Source organism: Cyanistes caeruleus, chromosome 18 (genome assembly GCF_971803275.1).
Source record: "Cyanistes caeruleus chromosome 18, bCyaCae1.hap1.1, whole genome shotgun sequence".
In the NCBI taxonomy this organism is placed as follows: domain Eukaryota; kingdom Metazoa; phylum Chordata; class Aves; order Passeriformes; family Paridae; genus Cyanistes; species Cyanistes caeruleus.
Window position 1 is genome coordinate 2,230,972 of NC_141718.1, and position 17,610 is coordinate 2,248,581.

At 41.1% G+C, this 17,610-nt stretch overlaps 3 protein-coding genes across 3 annotated transcripts; 1 reads left to right on the forward strand and 2 right to left on the reverse strand.

Annotated features, from left to right (window-relative positions):
* Positions 1–10: 10 nt before the first annotated feature.
* TCTN2 (tectonic family member 2) lies at positions 11–8,264 on the reverse strand. The gene is made up of 18 exons (XM_023937225.2): positions 8,027–8,264; positions 7,169–7,282; positions 6,806–6,879; positions 6,477–6,672; positions 6,172–6,272; positions 5,729–5,925; positions 5,363–5,486; positions 4,741–4,876; positions 4,048–4,113; positions 3,522–3,650; positions 3,183–3,260; positions 2,796–2,876; positions 2,372–2,483; positions 1,896–1,999; positions 1,384–1,534; positions 618–743; positions 441–529; positions 11–258 (listed from the first exon to the last, which is right to left on the reverse strand). The coding sequence occupies exons 1-18, from the start codon at positions 8,106–8,108 to the stop codon at positions 152–154; spliced, it is 2,067 nt and encodes a 688-aa protein (XP_023792993.2). The 5' UTR covers positions 8,109–8,264; the 3' UTR covers positions 11–151.
* Positions 8,265–8,966: 702 nt separating this feature from the next.
* Positions 8,967–13,967, reverse strand: GTF2H3 (general transcription factor IIH subunit 3). Its single transcript, XM_086855260.1, has 13 exons — positions 13,891–13,967; positions 13,529–13,608; positions 13,134–13,240; positions 12,422–12,585; positions 12,101–12,163; positions 11,836–11,865; positions 11,360–11,388; positions 11,201–11,275; positions 10,974–11,027; positions 10,679–10,747; positions 10,405–10,540; positions 10,286–10,322; positions 8,967–10,199 (listed from the first exon to the last, which is right to left on the reverse strand). The coding sequence occupies exons 1-13, from the start codon at positions 13,898–13,900 to the stop codon at positions 10,130–10,132; spliced, it is 924 nt and encodes a 307-aa protein (XP_086711386.1). The 5' UTR covers positions 13,901–13,967; the 3' UTR covers positions 8,967–10,129.
* Positions 13,968–13,971: 4 nt separating this feature from the next.
* Positions 13,972–17,526, forward strand: EIF2B1 (eukaryotic translation initiation factor 2B subunit alpha). The gene is made up of 9 exons (XM_086855261.1): positions 13,972–14,044; positions 14,140–14,241; positions 14,319–14,455; positions 14,532–14,648; positions 14,839–14,951; positions 15,561–15,629; positions 16,328–16,403; positions 16,597–16,722; positions 17,133–17,526. The coding sequence occupies exons 1-9, from the start codon at positions 14,032–14,034 to the stop codon at positions 17,286–17,288; spliced, it is 909 nt and encodes a 302-aa protein (XP_086711387.1). The 5' UTR covers positions 13,972–14,031; the 3' UTR covers positions 17,289–17,526.
* Positions 17,527–17,610: the final 84 nt, after the last annotated feature.

Below are 17,610 nucleotides of genomic sequence, written 5' to 3' on the forward strand. Positions count from 1 at the left end.
ACACAGAGTCTAGAGCTTAAAAAATAATTTATTCGGTTTTGTTTTTAGTAACAGCCATTTTCTGTATGCTGTAGAAGTACGATTTTATGTGTCTTTAAATGTTTATGTAAATTGTCTACAAAATCCAAGAATGTTTCTCCATAATTTTTACCTATCTGTTCCATAATTTAGAAAACCAAGGGTTGTTCATAATTGCTGCAAGTAAAACAAGAAATGCCAGAAACAGGCCTTTAGCAAGACACTGGGAATATGGTTCTCCTGGAAAACAAACAAACAAACAAAAAGTGCATGAGGGCTACATTTTAGTTTCTATAACAACCCAAAGATGCAGATTAAAGTGTATGCAAAAGCATTCTTTCATACTAAACTCCCCACATCTAATGATGTTTCAAAGAAATATGGCCTTTCCTGTTTTGTGTCATCCCACATTGTTATTTTACCTGTGTAAAAGCGTGTCAGTGGATAAAGGAGTTGTGGCCAGCACACCTCATTTTGATTGCAGTCAAACTCTGCATAAATCTTCTGATACCTGGAAAAAAGGAACCTTTTGGTCAATGCAATTCATATTACATCTGCTGAACATAATGGGAGGTTATCAATGTTTTTACCAAAACTACCTTGTCACTGGAGGGGGTGGCTGAGCTGGGACTTCAATGAACTGAACAGAAGCTGTGATGGAAAGAAAGCTGAGGGTGTTTTTGCAGCCAAGCCCACACTGGAACTCCCATAAGACTGTTGAGTAACTGTAACAAAAAGCATAATTATTGCTTGAGGGCTGGAAATTGAGGTTTAGACCCTAAACACAAGCAGGAAAGGAAAAAACACACAGTATTTATGAGGAGGTTGATAATCCCTGGATTTTCCACATCGTACAAGGGGGGAACTTGCACAGTCTTGAAATGAGATAAAATGGAACAGAATCTCATTTTATAGGGATTGACTTGGTGGAGGGAGGGGAAGTGTTTGCAGAGTGAAAATTCCCTGTTTCAGGAAAGAATAAAGCATTTAGCTCAGCTCCCAAGAGCTTGGCAATGGGGTAAGCCAGAACACAGGACAATCTTGTTGCTTCCACCATGTGACTCCTGATGAGATGCCATGTGTATGTTTGCTGCTGGCAGCATCATGTCTTTTATTTAATATTTCAGTGAAGTATAAAGATTATCTGCTTTTAATAATTCTTTTTTTTCTTTAATTTTCATTTCAGAGGGTGAGAGGCTAACCTGGTTGTGATCAAAGGAATTTGGGTTGCAAAGTGAAAAAACCAGCAACAAAAACTACCTTTTTTGTTTGTAAAATTAATTTGGGGTATGTCAGGTAAACAAGGCTTAAAATGAAGCATTTATTTGTCAGACAGACAGAGACTCAACTCACAACTCACTTTACCTGATCTGCACAGCAAGAATCTGCTGCTGGGGAATCCCTTGCACTGCTCCCACTTTAGCAAAGATTATTCGAATATTCAGGTTTGCAGGAATATCTGGACAAAAGCCTTTTAAGCCTCTGGTGCTCACATTAGAAGGAAAAGGATCAAGACCTATGAAGGAGAACAGAGGGATTTAAATGTAAATATTATGGAAAACACTATATATTCCACAATTAGATTATTCTCATAGCTCAGTGAAATGCTGGTAACTGTCACACAGGAACACATTAAAAATGTTTCCCTCTATAAAACACCTAAAGGAGTAATTTATCAATGGATAAATACCAAGTCATATGTGTACAGGCTGGCAGCAAAATATGCAGTATCCACAGGCATAGTGAACTATGTGCCTGTGTGTACACATATATGGATGGATGGATGCAGAGGAAGTTACAATTTGGTTTATTTTGACATGCTTTATTTATTGTATGGGCATATCTAAACTACAAAGAACAACACAAGCCTCACTTACGTATTATTTCCACCCAGTCATTTAGATCACTGTAACTGGAATTGTCCCTCTTTCCAATGTGAGTAGCTTGTATTAATGCATTCAATTTCTCAGTCACATTTCCTCTGCAAAGTAAGAATGTAACATCACACACTGTAAATCTGTACTGTCTTACCACTCTGGGTTGCAATATTACTGTATCCTAAGGTCAGTTTCATCTGAAAGATGTTATCACACAACAAAAATAAACTTGCACTGTTGAAGGGAAGAAATGGCAAAGTATTGCAGCCAACACAATCCTCATTTGAGTAAAGAGTGAAACCATTATTATGATTTCCCATCAAAAACAGAAGTGAGACTATTAACCACAGAAAGCTGAAACATACACATAAATATTTAAAAAGAATGTACCAGTGCTGATGGGAGGCAATTGTGGACAGTCATGTAACAATCAACAAGAGGGATGAAGCAGGGATAATTCAGCTTGTGTAGCTCACCTTAAAAGGCCGCAATCTTCATTAATATCAACTTCTAGAATGCATCCCGAGTATGAGTCTACTCCAAACAGAACTGGTCTGTAAGTTGCTGATGCACATAAACCTCTGCCAGCTGTGAAATGAAAACATCTTACTTGAGCTTTCCTATTATCCACCTTTGGATCTCTAGCTTTCAATTTTGTGCAAAACATCAAAATTAGAATGCAAACTCAGCGTGGTGGAGTTCAAAAACAGATACAAGTCCATTCAATTTTCCAAGAAAGCATTAAAGGTTTTCTCGCTGACCTTTGAAAATTTGGGAAAGAAAAGCAAAATCTGGCAGAGATTTTTAACTCAAATATGTTTAAAAAAAATCCAAAAGCCAAATAAAGCTCCAACATTTTAGCATTAACTAAATTGAAGTTGCAACCTCACAAGGCAATACCTGGCTGCCAAACATTTAGGCTCCCAAGAGGATCAGAAGCATTCAGATTTGCAGCTCTCACTGGTTTTCCAACTTGATACCCTAAACAGAGAAGGGCAAATTATGAACACCGTAGAATAACCTATAAACATTAGCATTGTTTTAAATGCCATCAGTATTGAAGCAAATGACATTTCCATTACAGTGGGAATGGCCTCACTTTAAATAATCAATATCTATGCAACAAAATCCTAAGAACCACTCAATGCTATTGGCAGTGCAGTAAGGCAGGAAGGTGAAGGCTGGCAACATAAAGAAGTACAAAAGAAATATAAAATGTAATCATTGATAAGAATCTGTACAGTACCATTTTTTTTACTTTTAATGGGCAAAATAAAGTATTTATACCTGGATTCTCAAACAGTTCCTCTCCATTAGTACTGCTTAAACTTAGAAATTCAACTGTGAATCTCTGTGTCAGGATTTCTGGTAAAAGAAAAAAGCATGACTTTTAAATAAGTAAATTAGCAAAATGTATGTTCTATGTGGGGTACAAACTTCTGTCTTTCATTAGTGACAGAAGATTCAAATCACACAAATTAATGGAAATCAGCCCCATAATTTTCTTTCTAGAGTCTGAGGGAAATTATTTTTAAGAATAATTGTTAAGTAAGAGATTCTATCACAGAATTTTCATACAGAACACAAAGAAATAAATCAAAAATCATAAAAGAAATGTCATGATACCTCCATCACATAAGCTTCCAAGGAAGACAGTGACATTTACTTGCTCAATGTTCTTGTCTTCCCAAATAAATGTATAATGTTCTGCAAAAGTTACATTTTGACACAGAACCTCAGCAGCAAGAAGGTTTTCTGGCAGAAGGAATAAAGAGAAAAGGTCATAATGAAAAGCATTCTAATTAGAAAGCTCTGCTACTGCAGCTGAGAAAGAATACATTAAAACCTTGACAAAATTCTGGAAATTACAACATTTATCTTTTTGAGAATTCATTTTACTGTTTCAATGTGCAATGGTGCAATCCCCCATGTATGCAAAGTAAGGAACCTGATTTCCTGAGCAACTGTGATGAACTGGAGTAAATTAAATACTTCCTGATTTGAAGGAAGCCAGTTTACTTTTTCAGTCTTAGATAATATATGAAATTCCTTCTAAGAATTGCAGCAGGTAAACATTTTAGACATCAAAATAATCTATTTCATATACAATCCAGGCTAAGTAAGAAACATTCATTAAATGGAAGAGACCTACCACTTTCAGTGATGAATTTGCCCCTGTCAGTGATGGCTCTATAGAAAACATTTTGTTGGATGAAGTCTGAGAACGAAAAACAAACAAAGTTTTCCTTTCTGTTTTCACATCCAAGATGCAATCCTTGTTGTTATGAAAACTGAGTAGGAAATTACTTGGAAAATTAATTTTGGTAAAGATCCAGGCTGTTTATGTATTTTGAAAATACAGCTAATTATCTGTGGGTCTTACAGAGGTAATATAGACTAACAAAATTAGGCAGTTATGGAGCATAAAATAAAATATGTTCATGCTGGAAATCACATTATCTCAAACTCCAGAATGACTCTTCATTAGTAGAGGGTTTTGTAATGCAGAGAGTAACCACTTCTCACTAACTCTAAAACGCTGATACTGCACCCTCCTGACAGAAAAAGGGCTCTGCAACAGTCTGAAAATGAGTCACCAGGAGCAGGTAAATGGGAAGCAAAGGCCCATCCCATTATTTCTTGTCTCCTAAATCTTGGGAAACAGTGGGACACTTGCTAGAAGGTCATGAGAAACAGGAACAGAATGTCCCCAAATGCTGAACTACAGCCACCAGATAACACAGATGTTACATTCAGCAACTGTGCCAACAGCCCTCGGGTTTATTCTGTTCCAGCAGCTCCGAGAAACATGAAACCCATTCCTGCTTGGACTTCTGCAGCTTACCTGCAGTGCCAGAGTTTATCCTCACATCATGGGGCAGGCCTTCCTTGTAAGAATCCAAATTGGTCAGGCACTTGACATCAAAGTTACGGAGATACGCCACAGGAGCATTCCCAACACACTGTCCAGCCATGGATTGCTGCGGGTGGTTCACAGAAATAAGGATTTCCTAGCCCCTTGCTTTTCATTGAAGATTATTTGTTAGCAAAATCCCCCACATATACCCTACAGCTACACATAACACTTTGACAAGAAAGCTGTCTGATGTTATAAAAACACCTCAGCCTCTGGCAAAAGAGAGGTTATTATTTTAAAAGCACAGCTTTAAAAGTAGTTTCAATGTACACTTCATCCTCATTTGTGAAAATAATTATAACCAACAAGTGTCTCCAAAATGCATTACCCTTTGCAGGAATGGGCAAGGGGATGAGGAAGGATAATGTTTATTTTAATAATGACTTTGTGGTTTTGTTTTGGGGTTTTCTGGTTGGTTGGTTGAAGGATTTTTTTGTGACAAATCCCAACATAAAGTTGCTGAAATTGGATGCAAAGCCATAAGGAGTGTGATATAGGGAGTTCAAACAAACCAAGAGGAATTAAAAGCTCATAAGCACCAAGTGATTACCTGGGGAACAGTAAAATACTCATCTTCTTCTGTTATTATTGGATCTCCTTCTCTGTAACCAGTGAAAGGTTTCCCAGGGGAAGTCTGTAGAGGGATCTTAAATGAAGGAACTTTGGGTGTAGAGCTGCAAACAAGTTTAAAACTTAAACAGTGCTTTACTCTTTACCTCACACAAATAATTACAGGTTTGCTTTCATGTCCCCTGTTCTTATATACTACCACTGACATTTCTCCACTTGCATTTAAGGTTTGCACCCTAAAACCCTGATTTCAAAGTATCTTTCATTATAAAGTCAGTTTATAATTTTGGTTGCATAACGAGTGTGGTGACAATGAGATGAGAAAATAAGTTTTCTTAAGACTTACATAGAGCCATGATAAAAATAGCCAAGAAATGGTGTGTTGTCAAGAGAAGACTGTACACAAAGGAAGGGAAACCACTCAGGGGTATATTCCATTGACTGGGAAGAGCACAGCTGATCAAAAGGTGGGTTTACATCCCCACCAAACACTCCAGTGAAACATGATCCACTGAATAACTGCTGCAAGTCTGGTGTACATTCCTGAAAGGGAAAAGAAGCGTCACTTTTTAGCAAGGGTAATGGCAACACTTATGGCAATATAAAGCCAAACTTACAGGTAAATCAAGCAACTTTGTAGAGAGAACATATTTATTTTTAGAAATCTGGAATATCCAACCACCCTCTGGCCCATCTAGTCTGAAGCATTCAGTACCTCTCTCTCCCCACAAACAAGAGAATCTAGAAACTTTGAGAACACTTAATCAAAGTTTAATAATAAATAAGTACCAGATCACAGCAACAACGAACATCACAAGCTCCAGCTGTTAAGTTACAAGGACAAGAGCCCAAGGGCTTAAATGCCTGGTTTGGGATGATACTTGCATCTTCTGTAACACAAGTAGAAGAGAAAATCAGATTAAGAGGACTGAAATTGAAATAAAAAGACCATGCACGCTGCAGTTTATTCTGTGTAGAAACCTTTACTTAAATTCCATTGATTGCTCAGTATCCCTTGTTGCTGCCCAAATCCTGATTTTTCCATACAGAGAGGAAAAGAACAGCCAAAATGTCATTCCCTCTTCAGCACTTACCTGACACATTTCCTGCAAAGGAAGAGTTGGCAAATATTTCAGCTTGAATCAGGAGCTGTGCCAGCACCACTGAATCACGGCAAGCTAAAACCTGGAGTGTTTCCACCATGCACAGAGCTGAGGGGCAGCACTCAGTGGCATTGGGCAAACACAGCTCCAGAGTTCTGGTGAGGCTTACAGTCACCTTGGAAATGTTCTGGAAAAACACAAAATAAAGTCTGACAGCTCTGATAGCTTGCATTGAATTTCTCTTGTCTATACCATTCATCAGCTTCTGAGAGAGAAGTTGGAATGAAGTGGAATAGCAGAAGAATCAGTGTTTTACATACCACACCAGCAGTTACATCCAAATTCCAATCTCCAGCCCTTTTGCTTCCGCTGCAATTTGCAAGTTGCAATTTTCCTATAATATAATAAAAATTTTAAAGGTATTCCACTGTCATTTAGAAAAGTAAAATTAGAAGTACATTTAAACTCCTCTTGTGCCTTCAGGTACACCCTCAGGCCCAGCTGACACAGAACCAACTGAGAACTAAGAAGTTAATCACAGGAATGTCTGAAATTCCTGTTTCTGTAACTATTAAGACACTAAATTACAAGCATTACCATTTCTCTAGTAATTTTTGTGTCAAAAAATATTAACAATGCAAACATATTTATTTACACTGGGAAAGGGGTTGAAGTGTTCTTACCTGTCTCTGCATCTCTAGGACTTAAAATTATAGAAAAATTAACTCCTGAGGAATTGCCAAGAAAAAATGAATTGACTCTGGGCCCTGACATATGAATAAACGAAGGCTGGAAGACTGAAAAAAAAAAAAAGAGAAAGAAACAAGCTGACTGAAAAAGGTAACATGTATAAGACATATAGATCTTGTGCTTGGGCTATATTCTTACACTCTTAGACTTTAAATTGTCACAAACAGAAGAAAAATATCATGTAATGCCTAGTACAGGGTTATATTCAATCCTTGCCAAGTGCTGGAGGGAGTGGGTGTAGCCTTCTATGCCACAAGTTTACATGTATGAAGATGCCCAGAAAACAGGCAGTAAAATAACATTATAGCACTTACAGCCCACGCAGATACTACACAGCTCCGGCAACACCATATTTAGCATTTCTTGCTGACTCCAATTTACACTTTTTAATTTCTCGGAGCCGTGAATTGTGCCAGGGATGTCCCGCTACCTGCGAGCCAGGAACTGCGGGCTCCTGCCTTCAGCATTTGGACGCAGCGTCAAGTTTAGGGCTCGGGGCTGGAAATTCCACTGGATTTTTCTTTCTAGACTTTGCCAAGTTTGAAAGGTCCGACATAAACTCCACCCTCCCCCTCTGCGCTGAGCAACGGCAGAAACTCCACGGCGAGCACGTTCGGGTTTGGCAGGGGCGCCCAAGACCGTGCCTTGGGGAGCCCTCAGGGTCTGTGCCGCCTCCCCTCACGCCCACCTGGGCAGATCCCACCGCGGGCCGACCGCCATCCCCACACCCCCGCCCGTTCCTCGCCCCCCGGAGGCCGCCATTCACTGCGGCCGCTCACGCCCTGACCCACCGGTGTCCCCGGCCAGCTGCCCGGGCCAGGGAGGCGGCAGCAGCAGCAGCAGCAGCAGCGCCGCGAAAGCAATGACCCCCATTGTGCTACGGCGGCCACCCGGCCGCCATCTTGCAGCGCCAGCGCGGCGCCATGGCAACGCGGAGGGCGGGAAATCGCCTCACGGAAAGGGCGGGAACGCGGCCGCCTCACGGCGAGCGATGGTGGTGGCGGGGCAGCTCCAGACCCTGGGACGGTCACAAACTAACAAAGCTAACAACGCTAAAAAGCTCTAAGTGTGCGAGAAAAATAAATTTAAAGTTTAGGGCTCTCACAACCGGAGGAGGGAGGTAGTATTATGAACACGAAAGAATGCAGAATTCATGGACCACTAGGACATCCAGCTGGACCTCCAAGTTAAGGAAGAAACTAATATAACCAGCTCAGTAATTGTAATGAAATCAAATCCAAGCAGGTAAAAGGTAATTCTGGTAGACCAGTGACCCAAGAAATACCCAAACCCAAAGGAAGAGAGAAACTGAGCATGTGAACTAATTAGAATGAGAAGCGAGAGAATCATTAACCAATAGGCATTACAGTACTAATTAATAAGAGAAGTATGTAACTTGTAGCAAATAAACACTAATCCCTTTGTTTGCTAGAAGGTAAAAATAGTTAAGTTTTCATAACTTATGTACATTTTATGGAGCGATTCCCATGAACCTTAACATTGAATAAAGTAATGTTTATTTTCTAAGCTTATAAACTGGTTAGAAAGTTTTATTTCCTGGTTTTTGGTGACAATCCCAGACATCTCTGTCCCTCAGCATCACCCCTGACTCCACTTAGACCTGTCCTCCCTCACCCATTGTCAGTCACATCACACCATGAGATTCAAACATCAAAACTCCAAGAAAACCATGTAGCTCACCCTTAAATATCAAAGCAATATCTGACCACATTTGAAAAAGAGACAGTCTTTATTACAAAAGTTTTATGCAATGTAAATAATAAATACAGCCTTCACACAAAATGGCTTTTGTCAATGAAGAAAAGCTCACCTTGTTACATTGGCAAGCCCAGAAAAAACTGGCACTGCAGCTGTTACAGTGACAAAACCTGATGTGAATATCAAGACCTGACAAATTCCTGTACACACATTGGGAAAGAAAAAATAACTCGTCTTCTATGTGGAAAAAAATTCCTCTGTATTCTTTTTGGGAGAAAGGTTAAACTACCAAATTATATAGCTCTCTTTAGAAGGAGATACTGGTGGTTTTTTTTAAATGAAAGCCACATTCAGAAGTACACAGCAGACCTTCCTGACATAAAATACACCAATCTAAAAGTCTTTGTTCTTGTCACGTCAGATGGAAACCCACACACTAAAAATAAGAAGTGTCCCTGTTATCATATTACAACTTTTTAACAATTTCTCATTTTCCAATTTCAAAATAAAACCTTGAAGACCAACCAGCTAATCTGCATTTACTGATGTTATTTTAAATAAAGGGAGGCCTTTTCATTCACAAATTAAGAGATACCAAATAGAGAAAGAAATACCACAAGGACAGTCCCAGGAATATGTACACATGTGAGTGCACATGCTGGGCAATTAGCACCTTTTTTTTTTCCCAAGTGGCTCACAAATCATCTTGAAATTGATGGCTCATATTGCTAGTAAGAAGTTGAAGTCCCTGAACAACACAGTGCTACGATTCTGATCCTACACACTAGAAATGGTCATTCTTGAGTTCACACCATCACGTAGAAAGAATCAAAGCTTTCTTGACTTTGAAAATAACTCCGAGGTGTGAAGCTTTGCAGTGGCCAGAATATCCTGAAATTCTCAGGGTGTGTCTCTTTACCAGGATGTAACTTCTGGTTTCTCTTACAGTTAAGAATTAGTATTTAAAACAGCACAGATTACATGGTAATACAATGATTTGTTATTTAACAGGCTGCATAGAAGACATACATTTTAAATATTTATCCCCTAAGAAACAAGTAATAGCACTGCATACACTTCTCTTTCATATCCAATAAAAGGTGCCATCAGTTTCTCAAGTAGGTTCCATTTCATGGAATTACTGGAGGAGGTAAGGATGTATTTACATAATGTTGCTACGCAGCTACCTTTAATTTCTTCTTCTTTGCTTTCATGACAGGTGGCAATGATATTTTGAAAGCAGTCCTGGAAAAAAATATGGAAAAGCAACTGTCAGATACACTGAACATATTCCCACACCCAGCCTTGAAATACAAAGAATAAACACTTACTCGCAGGTACTGCAGATAGGACTGAAGTTGCAGAATACTGAAAAACCAAAGAAATGGCTTTCACTAAAACAGGTCATTCCAATGCAAGAAATCAGACTGTTAAATATTTATAAACTTACTTGACAAGCACACAGAGCACACGTAGCCAATTTCAATGAGGTTCCGATGACAGAAGCAGGCAGCTCTGTAGTCAACATGAACAGGAGGTGGAAGGACGAGCTGTGATCTCTGCTCTTGATCAGGGAGAAAAACCCACTGCATGGATGGAGAAAGGTACTTTGTAAATTTGGTTTGTATTCCTGACTTATCTCATCAGTGAAGTGAGCAATACTTCACATCTGACACACAAGAAACACTGTTTCTTTAAAAAACAAGTGTTTTAAAATGACTTACCAACAAATACTGCAGAAGGGATGGCATGTGGGGCACTTTCAAATAAATGCCACCCGTAATATCACAGGCCTGCAAAGCAAAGACAATGATCAGGTTGTTTTTTGGTGACATTAACAGGGCATTTAAAATAACCCTGTACTGCACAAAGCCTGCAAAGTCAGAACTGTCAGATCCACTGAACATATTTCCACACCCACTCTTGATTAAAGGAAAGAGCTGAAGACCGTGTTGAACTGTCTAACATCAAGTATTTATGAGTTGATATAAATGGCAAATAAGAACAGCAAATCTGTACCTGTTGTAAAAGACCTGAATCAGAGTCCAAGACACAGGCATCAATCAAAATACTCTGTAAGAGATGAAAAACAAATTCAGCCAGGACTCACACAGCCCTGTCAGTGTTACTGCCATGACTTCTTTCCATGATAAATGTACTATAAATTATGTAAACATATGAGAAATTAACATTTCTGTTATCTTTGCAAAGAAATAAAATACAAATGGAAAAAAGGCCAGCTTCACCTGTTTCTGTGCTGCGAAGATCACATTCATGAAATTCATGTATTGCAATGCACTGTCTTCTGCAGCTTTTATGACCTAAATAAAAACTCAAACTTGTTAGCCTACATATATCGCTGGATTTCAAGACTACAAGAAAACTGTGACAGCAAAAGTTCTTACCAGAATCCTTGATTTAATTTCTTGATTGGCTAAGTATTAAAAAGAAAGAGAAATGAATCAGCACATTGTTTGTATTACCTCTTCAATTCTGTAGCATCTGACACCTCAGAATATACTGGATGTAAGATCTAACAGGTCAGATAAAATATCTGTATGAAACTATTTCCAGTCCCAGTGACAATTATCTATGGACTAATTCCTCTCAACCTCCAGTTACTCCAAGGAAATTCCAGTTACAGCTGTATTTGCATTAAACAGAAAATCTCCCTAAGGACGTGGACTATTGATCAAGTCCTTAAACTTTTTTAAATTAGGCAACTTCAAATGGTCAAAATAAACCTCTACCTATTAGTGCCAATTCTGGGAATGGGGGTGTGTCCAAACATGCATATTCCTTTGTGTGTGCATGTGCATTTATACCTGTTATTCAGGTTAAAATATTTACCCAATGTTGAAAACAGCAAAAGAGATGTTACCTTTTAGATCTTTGCCCATCTTGTTGATGTCTACATTAGCTGACATTAAGGAATCTACATTTCATTCTTGGAAATAACTCCATGAGCCACAGCACACATTCACCACCTCAGCCAATATACATTTTGATGAGCACAAGCCACAGTTATCAGGCAAATGTTTCAGCTTTAAGTATTATAACAAAACAGGAATAGTAAAAGTTAGTGTTATAAGAAACAGTCTTAAGAACACATAAAGGCTTTGACAATTCTGTGATCAAAAGGATACAACAAAGTGCTTTAGCAAGCGATCCTGCTAACAGGGTTTCTGTTTGCTGGCCCTTCATGTCAGCTTCAACAAAAGAAAAAGTGCAAAAGTTACTTTTATATATAAAAACAGCTACTGAAGCTAACAATACCAAATACTACACAATTTTATCTTTGGCAAATAATACTGATGCAGAGGCCTGAAATGTCAAACATAATAAACTCATCTACTTCAAGCATATTAAAATTCATATGATGAAAACAGAGGGCATTTCTGCAGGTCCTTGACAATCCAAGTGTTTTGAAATTCTGCCTATCAAACCTAGAATTTTCTTCTCCTTACTCTTTGTCATGAGGTCTTTAATCTCTTCTGCAATTGCATCATTTATTGCTGTTAATAATTCATATTTTCCATCCTTGCTGCCAGAGCAATTAGATTCCATGGAAGGGCCTCCCTCTCCAAAGGGATCTGCAGCAGCCCAACGCTTCCCAGGGTACAAGAAACGGCTGAAACAGAGGAAAAACAAAGTATTCATGTAAGAAAAGCTCTAAATTAATCAGCTGCAGATAACAATACTCTGAAGTTTAATTTAAAATCTTTTTAATACTTCAGGCATTAAAGAGTCTGTAAGGTAAGTGACCTTCAACTTAAACTGGAGTAAAACCCACATTCGCTCCCTCCTTTTGAGACATCTCTTAAAAGAGCTGGCAAAGTCCTTTGGCTGCACTTGGGGTTAGATCCTGAGACTCACAAATATCTGGGAAGAAAAATATCCCCTAAACTGGGAACCTCTGCCATGTGCATTGTTCCACTCCACACATATCTACCATTCTCTCTGCGTATTTTTAAGTCTATTTAAACCACCCTTCTTCTTTTTGTTGCTTTGTAAGTCATTAAGACTCTTTCCTATATAGTATCAGCTAATTTCTTTTTCTTTTTATAAAGACAATGATATATTACGTATTTTTAACTTGGTTTCCTGTGATCAAACAATAAATAAAGGAGACAGATACAGGAAATTTGAATCTTTCACACTGTTCAGAAGCAGCTCTACCTTTCCTGAGTGTGACTTGCTATTACAGCGAGTTTGTTGGTGCGATTCATGAGTAGGTAAGAGTTTCCCAGCACCATCACTGCATCGATGCATTTCGACAGGGTGAACTGGTGGGAAAAAAAGAATAAAGCAGATGTAGCACAGTAACATTTACAGAGGAGCAATTCAGAAGAAATCTCTGAAATGACTGTAGTTAAAAAAACTTGAAGATGCAGAAAGAGCTCTTGCTGTTAAAAGAGCTCTAATGAATGCAGAACGCTGCATAGCTATTTCAAAAGGTATCACGGTACCAATTAGACCTGCTTTGAGAACATTAGCGCAGTACGAAGTCAAAGAAAATGATACCATTTCCCCCCGAAATGGCCATCGGCAGTCCCAGCGCCCCACGACCGTACCTCAGCCTCTCCCAGGGCCCTCTTCCCCCACCAGATCGGGTTGGTGTCGAGGACGACGATCAGCAGGCTCAGCTCATCATCTGCAAAGAGCCCGCAGAGCAGCGTCACTCCAGCCCCGAGCAGAGGGGCAAAGCCTCGGGGCATCGCTCACGGGCTCCGCTTCCCCACGAGGAGCCCGAGCCCCGCCGCAGCCCCACAGACCCCTCCGGAGCACCCCAGACCCCTCCGGAGCACCCCCAGACCCCTCCGGAGCACCCCAGACCCCTCCGGAGCACCCCAGACCCCTCCGGAGCACCCCCAGACCCCTCCGGAACACCCCCAGACCCCTCCGGAGCACCCCAGCCCCCGCTGGTCCCGCTCACCCGCGCTCATCGCGCCGGCCGGGCAGCGGCAGCTCCGGCGCCCGTGGATGACGCCCCGGCCCGGCGCTGCTCATCCGGGCACGCCCCGGGCCCGGCCCTGCCCACGCCGCGGCGGGCGGAGCGGAGCGGAGCGGAGCGGGGATGAGCACGGACGGTAACGGGGGCGGCGATGGGCACGGACGGTAACGGGGCCGCGGGGCAGCCCCGGGAGGCGCCGGGCCGGGCCTGACGCTCCCCGTTGCCTTTCAGACTTGATCGAGACGTTCAGGGCGCAGCTGAGGAACGACCCCGATGTGGCCTCGGCCGTGGCCGCCATCCGCGCGCTGCTGGGATTCCTCAAGCAGGACCGAGGTGGGCCCGGGTGCCCCCGCTGAGCCCCGGCTCGCCCCGGGGCGAGGCCCTGACCACGCGTCTCTGCCTCTCCTCAGGGGAGACCATCCAGGGCCTGCGGAACAGCCTGCGGGACGCCATCGACACCCTGTCGCGGGTGGACTCCTCGGTGGCCGTGTCCTCCGGCGGGGAGCTCTTCCTGCGCTTCATCAGCCTCACCTCGCTGGAGTACTCGGTAAGGGCTGCCCGCTCGGCCCCGCTGCTGCTGCCGGACCCTCCAGGCGCTCAGCGGGCATCCCGCTCTTCTCCAGGACTACTCCAAATGCAAAGAAATCATGATCGAGCGCGGGGAGATCTTCCTGACCAAAGTCTCTCTGTCTCGGAACAAAATCGCCAAGCTGTGTCACCCTTTCATCAGGGATGGTGCTGTGAGTAGGCCGGGCCAGGGTCACTCCTGTTAGCTTTTGCTGTTGCTGGCAGGGAGGGAGGGGAGAGGAGTCTGATGGGGGCTTCTGCACACCATTGTTCTGCACAGCAAGCCATGGCACTGCTAACAAAAGTAAAGGTTTCCCAAGGCTCAGCAAAAGTAATGTGTGAATTTTTTTTTTGTCCTGGCAGCGAATACTGACACATGCCTACTCCAGGGTGGTCCTCAGGGTGTTGGAAGCAGCTGTGGAGTCCAAGAAGCGATTCAGTGTTTATGTTACTGAATCACAGCCGGATGAAGCAGGGTGAGTGTTCATTAATTTGGTTTTTATCTTGGTAGCAGGGTAAGTTACAGCTACCATCCAACTTGCCCTGCCCTAAGAAAAGCTGCTAGGCTTGGTTGGAGCATTTTAAATGGCAAGTGTCACTCATCACATTATTCTGGACAAGTGAAAAAAAAATCAAAAAAATATTGGTAATTATCTTTCCATACTCGATATTCTAATTAGTGTTATCTGGGTTTTCCTCAAAGGTTTCTAACTTTTGGTCACTGCCAGGCAACCTACTTTTCCCTTGGGAGATGGGAGACAACTGCTTTTTAAGTAGGCTAAAATAATCAGTATTATACTAATCATACCAAAGTAAAATATACAGCTAGTAATGTCATTTAAAGATGACAAATAATACCTTCAGAGCAGATATTGTTGTATAAGTGAAGGAGTAAACCCTGCACACTGGGTAAGACATGTCACTAATAACATGCAACAATACCTTCCATTTCTATACAATAACTCATTTTCTGTTCTACCAGCAGGGGAATGGGGGCAGTCACAGGCTTCAGTCTTTCAGACAATATTGTCCTATCATTGTCTTAAAAAAAAACTGTTTTAAGGTACAAATGTTTTCTTTGATAGGCAAAAAATGGCAAAAGCCCTGAGGAAGCTGAACATTCCCGTGACTGTGATTCTGGATGCTGCAGTTGGGTAAGTCTGATCATAAATTTTAATGTTTTTCATCGCAATTTTATTTTGACAGGAAGACAAAATAAGCTTACATGTAGGCAGGGATACTCCAGGGATACTTCTTAGTTTGTCATGGTCATCCAACAGGCCAAACGAGTTACAGCTTTAGGTGCACAATTAGAATGTGTCAGCTCCAACACAAGCATCTGATTTTGCATGTTGGAACAAAAAAAAAAGAACCAGACCTAAGATCTTGTACAGATCTGTAAAATAGAACTGAGATCTTGTACAGATCTGTAAAATAGAACTGAGGTGCTAAACAAAGAGGCCACTTTTTTCCTAATTTGCATAAGTGTTACCATTTTGTGGTTTCTTAAGGTATTTGCTAAATTACCACTGCTTAGTACAAATCAAATACATGAGAAAAGAAACAACTACAATAAATCTGAACATTTGTAGTTAGAATTCAGCTTCTTCCAGCATTTACACAGTTGCCAGGGTCAGCTATGGCTGGGGAAGATATGGCTGCTTAATATTCTGCAGGGAAACAGATGAAATCTCACTCCAAGGATGTGTAGCAGCATTTGGACTTACAAGAGGTAGATTAAACTAGTGCAGAAAAATGGAAGATTGTTTGAATTACTCATTTCTGTTCTGTTCAGCAAGTCATTTTTCCTATTACCCAGTAAGGCTTGGATTTTTTTCCCTCCTTTTAACAGCTACATTATGGAGAAAGTGGACCTGGTGTTAGTTGGTGCTGAAGGTGTAGTTGAAAGTGGAGGCATTATCAACAAGGTAATTATGAGTTTTACATCATTCTGTAAACGCTGGACTTTTAGAGTTTGGTTTCTTTGAAGTGTTTCAAGCTTTTTGAAAAGTCTCTTCCATTTGTTTTTTATCCAGTAAATGTCTGTTAATTGTTGGGAAATGGGTAGTATTGTCAGGCAAGCAGTGAGTCTGCAATGTTGCTCTCCATCTGTCTCCATAGATTGGCACCAACCAGATTGCTGTGTGTGCCAAAGCCCAGAATAAGCCGTTTTACGTGGTAGCAGAAAGTTTCAAGTTTGTAAGACTCTTCCCTCTCAATCAGCAGGACGTCCCTGACAGGTTTAAGGTAAGAGAAACTCAACTTCCAGCTAAGGTGCACACTGGTATGTCTGTGAAAAATTGTCTTCTAAGTATCTCTGATTATCTGTATTTCTGCTGTGGGGTATTCTGGGGTTGCTCCATGGTACAGTCAGGCACCAAACAGCCATAATTCTCTTGATACTGATCCTAAAGCAGTTCCTTTTGGGCACAGGAGCAGCTAAGGGTAAAAAAACAGTTAAACCAACAAACTCCAGAACTATAAATTGTATTTTTTACACAAGTTAAAAGAGCTGAGACCAAGGTGGCACCAGTCTGTGCACTTGACTTCCTTCAGTTTTACCACAAACATCTGCTTGAGGCTGTGGCACTGCTCTTGCCCAAAAGAGGATTGAACTTGCAGTTGTGTAGTAACTGATGGTCTCTGTTTCCTTCTAGTACAAAGCAGACACTCTGAAAACGGGTCAGAATCTAACAGAGGAGCACCCCTGGATTGACTACACCTCCCCATCGCTGATCACGCTGCTGTTCACAGACCTGGGTGTGTTGACTCCTTCAGCTGTCAGTGATGAACTCATCAAACTCTACCTGTAACTCAGAGACTCCCTGCACAGGATGTGTCATCTTCAGTGACTGTCAGGGTTCTAAGAACTTGGATGATGATACACGAACGTGGCAAGGAAAGGCCATTAGAAGGATTAACATAATTATGGACCACTATTGAGAAAATTCCCAAAGTTATTACAGGTTCTAAAGGCTGCAACTAAATTATTTTAAAGAGGGGTGGAGTATTTTGATACTGTAAAATAAAATCCCTTATGGTGTATCCAGACTCATTCTAAGGTGTGCTGATCTGTGGTATGTACTTGAAAAAAACCAAAATTAAAACATGCACAAGGCTGCTGATGGAAGCTCC